The 13894-nt window shown below is 40.1% G+C and overlaps 1 protein-coding gene across 1 annotated transcript in view; it reads right to left on the reverse strand.

The window, feature by feature from the left end:
• DIAPH2 (diaphanous related formin 2) overlaps window positions 1-13894 on the reverse strand; it is a 169719-nt gene that overhangs the window by 145412 nt on the left and 10413 nt on the right. The window contains exons 2-5 of the mRNA XM_088062749.1: window positions 8812-8844; window positions 6366-6542; window positions 5401-5505; window positions 1846-1866 (exon numbers count right to left, since the gene is read on the reverse strand). Coding sequence (XP_087918875.1) covers window positions 1846-1866; window positions 5401-5505; window positions 6366-6542; window positions 8812-8844 — 336 coding nt within the window. The remainder of the gene's footprint in view (window positions 1-1845; window positions 1867-5400; window positions 5506-6365; window positions 6543-8811; window positions 8845-13894) is intronic.

Consider the following 13894-nt stretch of genomic DNA (forward strand, 5'->3'; position numbering starts at 1 on the left):
TTTATTTTGACATGTAAGGTCTTAGTAAAAAACGTTTTACAGAACATCTAAAAAAGATGAAAGCAAAAGTGAAGTAGGTAGAAAGTGAGGAGGGTTGGGTCCCACATCAAAATGTTCAGAGATTAAATAAATGCTTAGGAATGAAAATCTTCAAAATTAGTTGCTGACTGGTCACCTTCAGAGTGCGACAATTAAGGCAGAGAATGATTCATTGATGCCAGCTCAAATGAGAGCCTGCAGCACACAGCAGCCCCACCAGTGCTGAGGATCCCATGTAAAATTCAAATAAGATCAAGCTCCCAGGTTCCCATGAACAGGGAAACCTCTGCAATCTCCACAACACAACAGCACTGCCAGGAGCATCCCAAAATTCCTCTCGTCCCTGATCACAGTGAATCTGTAAATCCTCAAGGAGATAGCTCCATGTGCTGGCAGAAGCAAACAGCTCCCAAAGGATGAATCCTGGAAGAAGCACACGGAGGTGCAAGCACTCTGTAAGCAATTCTATGCAGAAGCCATACTCCAGGCACAGCAATTCTTGTTTTAGTATTTAGAAAATTATTTGCAAAAAAACATGCTTTTAATGCAGAGCTGTTCTTGCTCTCTATCACACCCTGAACTCAAAGGGAAGAAAACGTGTTAGAATTTCCTTCCTAGCCATAGTGGGAACATCAGCTTCCTTAATAAGGTAACCTCTTCACAAAGCAGCTGTTCAGGCTGATGCACACCATAAGGAAATTGCACAGCAGCAGGGATTATCTGAAACTGGTTTTATCACACTGAACTGGAAAATTAATGATTTGTCCTCCTTTAAAAACATAAGCACAATGAAGTTGTTCTCCTCCGTCAGGGAAGAACCAACACTGTGTACAAAACTAAAAAGTACTGGTGAACAAAAAAATCTCTTTCAAGTCCACTCTGAATAAAACAAAGCCAAGAGAAAAATCTGCAAGAATATAGTGTGTAGGATAAAAACCTAACTACATCTGAGGTGTTGATTACACAGTTTCTTTATGGAGATTGTTCTCTATCATTTTTACTGCAGAATTTAATTACTGAATATGACCCAAGTAGAAAGCCTTGATCTACCTGAAAAGCCTCTTTTGGCTGTAATCAAAAATAAAGTCCATCCATAATTTAAAAGGACATCTTCGCTTTCAGCCATTATTTTAAATCAATATGCAATTATTCCCCAAAAAAAAAATCTTTTTCTAGGAAACAAAAACGTGCTGAACTCACTCCAACAAATTAAATCCCAAATATTTGTTTATAATATTTAAATTCGATCAAGACAACATAAAATGTAGATGAGGCCTTAGTAAGAGAAAAGTTATGCTCTCAGTGATCTCATCTTCAACTTATTGACCTCCTGAATCCTCTAAATTAATCTTATTCTCATATTGATCTGCTTTGGCATTTCCAAGACAAGCTATGAATAATAACAATTAGGACATAAATTCCACATCTAAACAGAATGAAGTAAGCCAAATATTGTCAATTTAAAATCTCAAGTGCCTGCCTTCAATAGAAATCAAGACAAGCTTGAATTATATTTGTTGCTCACAATGAAGAGATGAGCTCAGTGAGTCTGGAGCATTTGAACTGCATTTAAGTCTGAAGCTTCAGACTCCTGAAACCTTGAAGAAATCCCTCCAAAGTGTAAGCAACGATCTCATACTGGAAAGATTAACATGATTGAGTAGGTTGACAATTATTTTGAAAAAACAAGCATTCAGTTGTTACCACTGAATTTTAAAAACCCAGATAAAAGTCCAAAATATTCCAGCCTAATTTCTAAAAAGGGAAGTTCAGAAGAGAAAACAAAACTCTCATGTTCGTACTCACCGGAACTTTACTTCCGACTATCTGCATGCAGTGGTCAGCCAAGAGAGGTTATTGTGTAAAAAAGATAATAATAATACATAAATAAACACAGCACAGTACTTAGTAGGATGAAGTTGCACACACATTTTTCAGTGTTTAATCGTTAGTAGTAGTTACATTCTTTTATTACTTTATCAACCTGTTTTGGGGTTAGAGCTTCTCAACAGGAAAACAGTAGAAAAAACTGCTCCTCTACTGCAGAAGCAACAGTTCCAAATTCTTACGTTCTGCTGCTGAATCATCAGCTTTGACACATTTACCAAAAAATAACTAAATACCTGTCTTGCCAGCTACATCTTGAAAGATTAAATATGCCATTTTTTAAAACTATCGGGTCAGATACTTGATATATGACACTGAGAACACACTAGTGGCAAACTGACTTCCTTGTAGGTATAACAAGTGCTTTTATTTTGCAGCTTTTGATCTTTTTAGATGATGTCACCATTGAACTTAATTAAGTTTCTGTAATCAAAAACATAGCCTACAGTTATAACCCCAACTTGCATTTCAGAAAATCTCACATGACATTTTTATTCAGCTGCTCGGTATGGATGCTTTTAATTACACGGATAATTAAACAGTGATTTTCAGAATGCCATCTTCTCTTTACCATGGACCAGCATCTCCCTCTATTCATGAACAAAAAGTTGCCTTTCCCCAGAGGAAGCTGCAGGAAGGCAGCACATCTGTGCCCTGTTCTGTCACCCTGCACAAACAGCCACGCTCCTGGGAACACCGGGACAATGGACATCTGCTCCAGCCTCTCCTCCTCCGCTCACCTGCTGCTCACCTGCAGCCCCTTCACTGCACAACCACTTCTGGCTGCTCCCCAGCTGCTCTGCTGCTGACATCTCAATGTCACTCAATCTGTTCAGCCTCTACCTGCTTCAGTTCCTGCTCTCTCTCTTCCCTTGTTCCTTTAGGAACTCTTTCAGAAACAAAAGTCCCTGCAAGTCTTTCACGACCAACACTTCTCTTCCTCAAGAGGTTTGCTCTAGAAGCACAAGAAGGGATTGCCATCACCAAACAATCTCCTCCTCTCACCCATGTTCGACTACTCAGTACAGCACAAAATGTCACCAGGTTCAGTTCTGAAACAGAATTTCAATCCTTTAGTTCTCAGGTATAATTTCCATGGTCAACAATCTTTCTCTTCAAGTGAGAGAAGGAATGAGAAGCACAGAAAATCACTTCCCATGAAAACATCCAGCTCGTCAGCTTCTACATCATGTCATTCACCCCCAAGGAAAACTTTCTTCACCCCGTGAAATCCAAAGTTCCTGTCTCAGAACTCTGAAGACAAGTGTTTCAGAAAAGCATGGTCAACATGCTGCAGACAGCACACAGGCAGAGAAAATGAAGCACCAAATTTAAAATAATTTGGTTAAGACAACATCAGCAAATGAGAGTGATTTTCACATGAAGGGAGGGAGCTCAAAAGCCTAAATTAAACCAAACATGAAATGAACTGCAAGAAGTCACATCAACTGTTAAATGTGTTTCGAGAGCTTTAAGCAGAAGGTCCAAGTATTTTCAGTGTAAAAAAGACAGATAACTAACTGTGGCAAAAGAAAAAGATAGAAAATATAAAGACAGATCGCTTTGAATGCAACCAGCATTTTCATGGCAGACAATCCTGAAGAAAGGAAAGTTTGACAATTCATGATGCAGTAAAGATTAACTAGGGCTTGAATTCATTGAGCATAATAGTAGTTGCACTAAACAGAAGATGAAATTACAAGTGAAAATGAGGTTTTTGTGCCCCTCTAAGATCCCAATCAACATTTAAAGTATTTTAGGTTTTTTTTAATAATCAAGATGCTAGCTATTTAAAAGTTAAATTAGGATAACATGCTACAGAAAGGTAATGCAGATTTCTGAGAGACTCCATTCAAATGCTGTGATTCAATTGCAAGGAGGATGTACTGAAGCACACAAACTTCAATATGAGCTGTTTTTCCTCTAGGAAAAACACTGCCACATGTTAAAACATCCACACTGGTGCTGACTTAAGCCCAAAGTGCACATCCATGTACGAGGACCTTTTAGGATGACTTGGTTTTACACTGTTGGAGCATTTGGACAAATATATTCCCAGTTCTGTTAGGTTTCCCACGCTGCAGCACACACAGGGAGAATGCAATGCATTAAAATTTCAGCAGAGAGCCATGCAATGGTAGCCATGCTTTCCTTACTCAGCTGCACAACTCTGGAATCGAGGCAGCTATGTTTCAACTGCAGTGTACATGAGAGCCATCACCACTGTTCAACTACTTTGTGGGAAAAATGCAAATATTTCCATTTCTACTTCCACTTTCTACTGCTTCAAAGTATTTTTGCATACTAAGAAAAATTCCAGATTTAATATTGATCATCTAGTGAAGATAAAAACCTTACAAAGCGTAATTAACAGTTCCCAGAGACAGTCTAGCTCATAGTTCATAACATTGACTGCATAAGCTTGAATAATTCTCCAGTAATTTGTACATTCACTTAGACCATGCTTAAAGCACTGGATTCCTTCCAGCACACACTAAAGGACTGTGGATTTTGCTTAAGATTAACTGATGCAGGAACATCACTCCTCTCAGAACTTAAATCACCATTTTCATTACCATTTCATCACCATTTTAACACAAGCTTTTCCTCATTGAAGTTCATAATGTTTCATGCAAGGCATTTGCATAATAATTGCACATCATTGTCATCTTAATGTTTGAAATTTAACTCTGCAGAGCTGATTTTCAAGGTTAACAAGGGACAAGTCTGTACTTCTTGCAGTCCACGCTTAAAGATTCCTGAGCAGACATGACCATAATCTTCACTTATTTCTATATTTGCCATAGTCAACTTCTAACACACACAAAGCATTGCTGACGTATTTTATAACTAATTAGTACCAACAGTTCTGCTGCAGAAAATAAACTGCATCTCTTCACTATGTGAAATTGTATTTACCCACCCCAAAAATGTTTGGGTACCAAATCATTTCCTTGCACTTCTTGCACTCCAAAGGAGTCAGAACTCAAAACTTCTGCATGAAGGGTTAATCAGTCAATTAAATTAGAGAATAATCAACATCAATGAAAAGTCAAAATATTTTTTCTATTCAAAATGTAATTTGAAACTGGTTTTAAGACCACCTTTTCACTAAAGGAGTCTAGTACCTTGCTACTGAAACCACAAAGTCAGAAACTTTGGGTACTGGTACTTCAGATGAATTGCACAGAAATATGCTCAGGTTCCATCCATGACTCTACATCACTGGATTTGCCATTTCTTAAAGTTTCTTAGAAAGGATCACATTTTTACATTGCCCAGCAAGGGAAATGCAAACTAACTGTTCAGATGCAGCTGCAAGCATTTAGAAGTGTGTTAGTAGGTACACATTTATTTTCTCCTACTACTCTTACGTAAATCCAGATAAAAAAATTTCAATTTTCAAGCTTGAAAAGCCTAAGACTCAAAGCTAAGCTCCATCCTCAGGTGTGCCCAGGACAGGTGAGTACTTACGGATTTGGCAGTTGCAGAAATGTACTGGACGACCATCTCCCGTTTCGTGCTCAAGTCCTTGTCTCGTAACGGAGCTTTACGTTCCTCATTCAGGTTCATGTCTTCCTGCACACAAACAGACCACACCACATCAGGAACACAGCTCAGGATTTTTATTACTATTTGTTCTTTTTAAGCTGCTTTTGTTAAACACTTGTCAAACAAACACAAGTGGCTTTTTGCCAGTTTAGCTGTGTCTGCTTGATTTTGCCCTACCTGCTTTTCCTATTTGATTATGTCACCTCCAAGTCTTCAACTGGCTTTGTGATTCAGCCAAAATTTAAATTGCATCAAGGGTAGTTAACATTTGTGAAATTTGGCTCAAGAAGTAAAACTAGAGGACAAGCACAACAATTCTACAGCTCAAGTTGATGTTAAGTGTCAACTCTTGTGATGTTCCTGTGCTTTTAGTGAAATCTTACCAGGGTGGACACCAGTCCTGCACTGTCTAATCAGAAAGCTGCTATTACATGGATTATTAGCTTGTGGAAGGGGTGCAGGTGAAACTGTTCCAACTGATGTATTTAAAACAAGCCTAGAAGTCAAAATGCTCTGCTAGATTAAATCTATTGAGACATTTCTTTTAATTTAACTGATTTAATACAGTGCAGTCATTACTAGTCATGACTAGGCTTGCCATTAAAAGTCAAAGTAACTTCAGACTGGCACCTAAGAGTAGTCAATGTTCCTGCAATCACTTGCTGGGGAACAACCTTGGCACAGAGCTTCTGGTCTCTGTGAGACAGACCTATTGTCTGCTTCAACTACCATTGCTTGGAAAAGGTACAAACTAATCCCTTAACAAGCAAATCAAGCAAGAGTTAATTAACACTTATCCAATCCTTCAAAAGACACTCACAGCTCCACTGAACAGAGCAGAGCCACCCAGTGGAACAGGACAGTTCTTCCCCATACACACATCTTACCATCATTTTTTCAAAGAGATCCATGACTTCTTTCTCTGATAAGTTCATGCAGCGCTCATCAACAAGTGCCTGGGCGTGTGGGATCTCGCTGATGGAAGGCTGGGAGTCAATAGGATGCTGGATGAGAAGCTTCTCTCTCTTCACTGCTGATTTTCTGAAGCTTGTGATTCTGTCACGCTGCAAAGACATTCAAAAATGAGCAGAAATAGAAATAAAGCAGCCAATTACATGGCAGCAATGCACGTGGTTTTAGTTAATTCAAGCAGCAGAGTTAAACTGAACTGTAAGTAAAAATACTCTAATATTCAGTGATTACTTTGCACAGAGGACAGTAACATGTAAGGTAAACTTAGGACAGGTTACATGCAAAAGGGGTTTAAATGCTTCTCACTGATCCAAAATTGCACCAGCTAGGTTAAACTCTTTGCACTTAAAAATCTTTTCCCATTACTCTCCAATTATCCTGATAATAAATAAATATGGTACCATTAAGGTACTGAATGTGCAATGTTCCTTCACCTGAAGTGTTTGGAGGAAGCCAAAAAAAGGCAGCATTGGGAAGGAGGTACTCACAAGTTCATCAGGCTTATAAAAAAACCCTGCTGAAGTAAAACAAAGTTTGTAGAGGAATTAACGCTCCAAGCATAGTTCAGAACTCCTTGAAGAGTTTTAGAGCAGGAACTCCTGGAATTAGTGCCGAGCTTTAGAAAGGCAGGTGGTGGATTGCTCACATGGCAGCAGCCAGCCCAGGTTAAACACAAGCACCAGAGCCTGTGGTTAGGGCTGACCCCAATCCCAACTCCTTGGCTGCAAGCATGCTCACTCAGGGTTAATATTGGAAAGAACCAGCACCTTCCTTATAAGGCCATTCTTATTGTATTTATAGCATAAAACTATTTTGAGTACAGTCCAAATTTTTTTTATTATTCTTTTATTTTTTATTTACTTATTTTTTATTTAACAACTGCATTTATTTATACATATTCATGTTCCTTTTGAGAACACCATGCATACAGCAATTTTCCTCAAAGAACTGTTTGCATCCACAAATACTCCTGTATTTGTTTCAGGCACTCAAAAGCCTTATGAAGATGTGCTTTCATCTAACAGCAGCTTATGTAGGGTTAACCAGGATCATTCATAGCAGTTATCTCCACCAAAACATGTCAACCAAAATTTATATTGGCTACAATTAAAGGAGCTCTCCAAGGTGTGAAATGTCAGATTTTTCTGGAGTATTTCATTTGCAAAAATTTTGATTCATTTTAGATTGGCAAGTCCAAAGTGGAGACACTAGAGCAAGAGCTGTGGAGTATGGAGAGGAAAGATTATTTTTCTGTTTTGTTTATTTTTAATTGCTGTTCTTCATTGTTTTTGTTGTTATTTTTGAGATCCTACAAGATTACCTTAAATTTCTGAAAGAAAGTGTCCCTAGATAAGCTGCATTCCCTGTCAAGTTCTTTTGAGTTTTTTTTTTTTTGAGGGAAGGGTGGCAGGGGAGTTTTCTTCTTTCTTAGACATTTTTATATTTGTGGACAGAAGCACAATACCTACAAGGATACTGCTCATGTCTTTGACAAAGCAAGTATATTACTTTAATCCATTTTCTACCTTACTAGAATATATTACATTTTTGGAAACTAAAATTAGGGCATAGCCTGGTGGAAAAGGCCAGTACCCAAATTTAGCCAAATGCAGTTATATGTTGACCATTCAACAGTCATAAAAAGTCATTTAAAATCCAATTTCACCACACTGTCATCTGTTTCAAGTATAACTTATTAACAACAAATTTGTTCAATGAGATTGCACTGGTGAGATCACTTGAAAGATACAAAGGAATTTCCAATGTGATTACCAGGCACCATTTCCTTATTTCAGATGTGCACACAATCATTAACTACAGAACCACTCTGGCTTTATTTTATATATATATGCACATATGATACAAGGCTGCAATTTTAATGAAATCAATTTTGATAGAAGTTTCTGAAAAAAATACTTTGGAACCAGTTGGAAAGTATTCAGCTTTAGCAAGTTAGTGCTACTGAATACAAACTTGCTTTTTGGCACTCAGTACACATTCATCACCCAAAATGGTTCCACTTGAATCATGTGGCAACCAACTTTGAAGAACCACTGCAGATCATTTACTGGCAAGGAGAAGGTCAAGAGAAATAACTTCAACTATTGAGTAACAGTTTCAACACAGCCACAGGATTACTAAGGTATTTGAAATGTGCACAAGGAAGTTTCTCCAAATAGAAATCATGATTAATCTGCTTCAGCCGAAGTTACAAATCAAGATCTTTAGAAATAGTCACTCAATTTTCTGAAATCTAATGCTTAATATCCTTGTAAGAATGTTATTTTGTCCACAACATTGAGTAAAGTAGCATGCAGCGTGGAGTTACCATTGCAAATTAAGATGCTACAAAGACCTTACCACATCATCTGCCAAAGTTTTTATTTGAATATTCTATTAAAAAAAAACAAAAAAACAACACACACAAATCAAAGAAAAAAAGACAGCGTTACCTACTGCTTAAGAATAAAGAAATCTATTTCATGTATTTGAATATTAAAACAACATTTGAAATGTCACTGAGTGCTCTAAAAAACCTGCAGGCAAATGGAACCTGCTGCCTTTCCTGTGAAAATTCAGGATTGCATCCCATTGCACCTTATCCTCTGAGGATGCAATCCACGAAGCTGAAGCCTGCAGTGCTCCAGCACCCCAGGCCTGCACCAAGGAGCAGCCAGGTCTCTCTGCACGGTTTCCAAAACAAACACGGACTCCTGGACTCCCGAGTGCGTCAGCAGAGCCACGGGGCTCTGAGCTCAGAGCTGAGCCCTGCCCAGGCTCTTCCCTGTGCCCAGACTTGTGCCAATTGCTCCTGGACACTGAGTCACAGCAGTCTGCAGATGAACTGGCACAAGTCCATGCACTGATGAGGCACAAACCACTCTCCCTCCCTTTTGCCCTGTCACTTCTTCCTAAGCAGGAAAACCCTTCTGACAACAATCACCAACGTTACATCTTTATTCGTGGCCAAAAAAGCCACCCACATTGCACACCAGTATCAACAATCATTATCAAGGAAGCATTTGGTTCGTGAACTTTGCTCAATTGACAAAAAGCAGTCACAAATAGGAGGAGTTAAGGGCTAGAACTCCTGGGGGGACAGAATTTGAGAAGCATTCACAAGTCCATGGGACAGCAGAGAGGACTGACCCTGACTCATGGGTCAGTCCCTGCACAGTCACTTGCTCCCTCCCAGCAGGACCATGCAGCCAATCAGAAGCACAACAGCAAGAAAAACTTGATGGTTGAGCTATAAAGACAATGTAATAACTGATGGGGGAAAAAGAGAAACAAATAAAGCCATCACTTGGTACCAGCAGGCCAATGCCTACCCAGCTTCTGAGCACCTGATGATTTGGAAAAAACTCCTCCTCCCCACCCTGCAGCCCTGCCTTTACTGCCCAGCACGATGTGACACATTTTGGGATCTTTGGTCACTGGGGATGGGCTGTCCTGGCTGTCCCCACCTCCAGACCACCCAGCCCGCTCCTGGTGGAAGCTCACAAGCAGCAGAAACCCTGGGGACTGGGAAGGGCTGTTCAGCAGAAGCTGAAGCACCAGGGTTCTCTCTGCCAAGGCTGTTTTGGTCACAAACCTAGGACACAGCACTGGATGAGCTGCTCTGCACAAACCCCACCTGAGCCTAAACCACTACAGACATCTGCACATCCAGATGTTGACACCAACCTCTCATCTACCAGATCACATCTCAACACCCTTCCTTACACCTCTGCTGTGCTCTCCTCTGCTGGACTTAGTTCTGGTTTCAAGATGATAAATGCCATACTAAGATGTTCACTTACCACTGTGGTAAATAAACCTTTTAATTGAGATTACAGACAAAAATGAAGTAAAGCCTAACCCTGTTCTTAACCCAGAGACAGCCAGGCAAGCAAGAAGTCCTGGAACTCCATATGCATTTTAGGAGCTATTTGTATGAGAATTTTCTTTTCCCTTCTCATTTAAGTACTGTCAATCTCTGCCAGAAGCTGGAACAGGATCATCTACCCCATCTCTACACTTATATTGCTTTTGTCACTCAAACTCCTCTGGGCAAAACACAGAATACTAAAACAAGATAGCATGCTGCATTTTTTCAGACCCCGCAAGCACTCTTCCCAGATATCCTTGTGGTGCACAAGCTCCACTGCTGCCAGCAGCCACTCGAGATAAGCAGCACATTTAACAGGTGGGAGAGACACTTCAAGTAGCTGGAGGCAAAGCCAAGGCAGTTCTGTACCTGCAGATCCTCACACAGTTTTGACAATCTCTTGTACTAACAAAGAAATTGCACTTCCAGGCTGATTTCAGAACATAACCCAAAAGCAGTTTACCTCTCTAGAAGGAAATTTAAGATATTGCTGATTTTGTAGTCCTCTGGCATTATTCTTTCTGCCATCTATGAGACAACCAGAGCAACACAAGACAGAAAAATCTACACCTTCCTGACTTCATAAATACACTGAGTTCCTGTTTGCAGGAGCAGCCCAAGAGAAAAGGTTTCACAAAAATCTCCAAGGAAACATTTGCAGATAAGGGATAACAAATTAACATTTCCAAGTATAAATACATATACAATTTAAGACAGCTATAGATCATCTCTCTCTGAACTATAATGTCAACACAAACCACAGAATTTCTTCAGTATCTATACCAAAGAATTATTTCCTACTGGTTGACTTAGTTCTTAAGTGATAGAGTGTCTTCCTTACAGCACAGCCTTTCCAGGCTATCAATGGTTAATATCATTTTCTATTCACTCTTCCCAGTTTTCATTTACTCTGTATCTCTCATAAGTACAGACAGATCATGACAGTAAAGCACACAAAAATAATAGCATATTCTAATGCAACTGCACCAGACAATTCTTTTATCTCAAAAGGTCTCAGCCAAGTGAATATTCAGAGTAATTGAAATCTTGCACATGAAAACAGTAGAAAGAGATTCACAGATCACTACATTTCTTGATGCAGAAAGCATTGCTTCCTCATGCAAACAATGCAGGCTACAGCAGCAGCAATATCATATTCACAGAACTAAATTACTTGAGGTGATTGCATCAACTTTTAATACAAAACTCACAGCAAGTCTACTTTTTTATACATTTTTCTAACTTGTGTTATTATAAAGCCTTCCAAATCCCTTAAGCTGGCCATGAGCTGCAAACTGAGGTGCATTTACGTGGATTGATTATATTCAAGTATTACTTTGCCATGTCCTTTACTGTTATGCTCAGCAATCTCCCTCTCACCACAAAAACCAAAGCAGCAGTAACTCCCAGATCACACACTCAGGATTGAACAGTGACCAGCTCAGTCACTTCCAAACTGATTTTCACTCCACTGCCCAGGCAGGTCCTGGTGTGCTGGAACACCCAATTTCTGCCCACAGGCTGCTAGCTCAAGGAGCAGCTCACAGCAAAGCTCGAGTTCTAGGGGTAACAATCAGGAACGCGACCTTCTCTTAACTTGCAGGTTTTGTCTTTTGTTTTAAACTGAGCTGGTATTGCCATTTTCTAACATTTACCTCAATGCCTGCAGAAGCTGTGGTAAAGCTCCAATCAAGGAGAGCTTTTCAAACACAACCAGGAGAGGAATAACTCCCCATATGAGCACCTGAACCAAGGCAGTTTAAAGGGACAAAGCCCAAACTGGATAATTGCTGAAGTACAAAAAGTCGTCTGCATCTTGAATTTAGGTCTTAGTCACAAAATAGAATTCACTCCTACAACCTCTGTTCTTCAGCTCAGAGAATGAATAATGTTCCCATTAGACAATTTAACCATCTGTTAACATATTCGGTTTCGCAATTAAATCTAAAAAGGCACCTAGGAAATTGGGAAAAGGTACCCAAGTCATAAAAGCTAATGTGCAGAAACCAGGACTACACATTCATTTAGGGCTTTCAAGATCTTTACTCATGATGAAGTACACCTGACATTTTGTGAATTATATTTTTACTAATTTTATTACTAATATTTGCTTGAGCATAATATTTTTCACACTTCAAGGAGCATTCACCATGCTTTCAGAAAAACCTTGAAATGACTGTTGGAATCCATCTGCTTTCTCAAAAACACTTGAATTGAGCAATACCAATAGTTTTGTTACTATTGTTGTACACTTCCATTTGGTCTATATGACACCATATGGAAAAAATCTTGTTTGCCTTGCAGCTGCTTGCTTCACAAACTCCTTGAATATGCATTCTTCAATTTTTTAAATTAAGGCTCAACCTAGAGCCTGAACATGGAGGGAAACATGGGCTGCCAAAACGCAGATGGAGAGCTGCTGGCACCCCTGAGCCAGGGCTGTCCCAGGGCAGGATGGCACCACCTCCCAGAGGGAAGCTGCCAGCTTTGCCCAATTTCTCCACTTTATCCCCCAGGAGAATGACCACCCACAAATGAGCAATACCCCAGAAATAAGTCTGACAATTCCTCATGCTAAATAAAGCCCGAGGGTCACCCAGGCTGGTAAATCATTAACAGCATTAATGGCCTGCTGGGAGATGCCTCAGCACTGCTCCCAAACAGAACAGGAGAGAACACATGCCAGAGGCAGGGGAATCATACCAGACATCCCTGACAAATACCTGACAAAGGCTGAGGCTTCATAAAACAGCAAATTAATTCAGGAATGAAAAAAAAATCACTGTAAACAAAAGTCAATTTCATCAGCTTTGGAACTGAAGATACAAAAGGAGTTGAGGAAGACATCAGAAGTAACTTTTTGTTTATATACATAATTTGAAGCTCAAAGTGCCATCGCTGTTTTGAAAAGTTGGTTTCTGACAATGGTTCTTGGTGCTCATTGATAAGTAAGCTTTAAAAAACAGAAGGAAATTATAAGTTTTTTCCAAAAGCTGCAGTTCCTTGTCAGTCGAAGCCAACAAAATTCCTGGGTGTGAGACACAGGGCAAGGGTGGCAGCAGGACAGTCAGATCAGGTTAGACAGCTGCAGGAACATCTGCCAGGGCAGAGGCAAATTAAGGAAGTTCTGGCATCTTCCAGAGCCACAGCTGTAATCCAAACTTTTCCCATTGAGTCTCCATAGCGAGGATATGAGAAGAGGGGTGAGTCTGGCAGCCCAGGGCTCCCAGCCCTGCTGTAACACGGCTGCCGAGCTCCCCGTGCAGCCCTTGGCACAGACAGGCTCCGGCTCCTGGTCCCATCTCTGCGGATCCTCCAGGACAGGCCTCGCTTGGAGCATCTCCAACGAGCCAGGTGTGACAGTGCAGCACGCTTCTCATCAGAGATAGCAGGATTTTCATTACAGGAAAACACAGCCTCTCCTCAGAATGCTCTACAGCTCTTACATGCCTCAGTTCAAACTATCAAATGTGCTGTTAAAACTTCTGCAAATTCGACTTTGGAAAGCGCCAAGTTGCTTTCCTGCAATGCATTCCTAGCAAAACCACGCTCAGCACTGGATCTCTGCTGCTT

Source organism: Pseudopodoces humilis, chromosome 15 (assembly GCF_049639895.1).
Source record: "Pseudopodoces humilis isolate 2021_Gansu_Grassland_sample_001 chromosome 15, ASM4963989v1, whole genome shotgun sequence".
NCBI classification, from domain to species: domain Eukaryota; kingdom Metazoa; phylum Chordata; class Aves; order Passeriformes; family Paridae; genus Pseudopodoces; species Pseudopodoces humilis.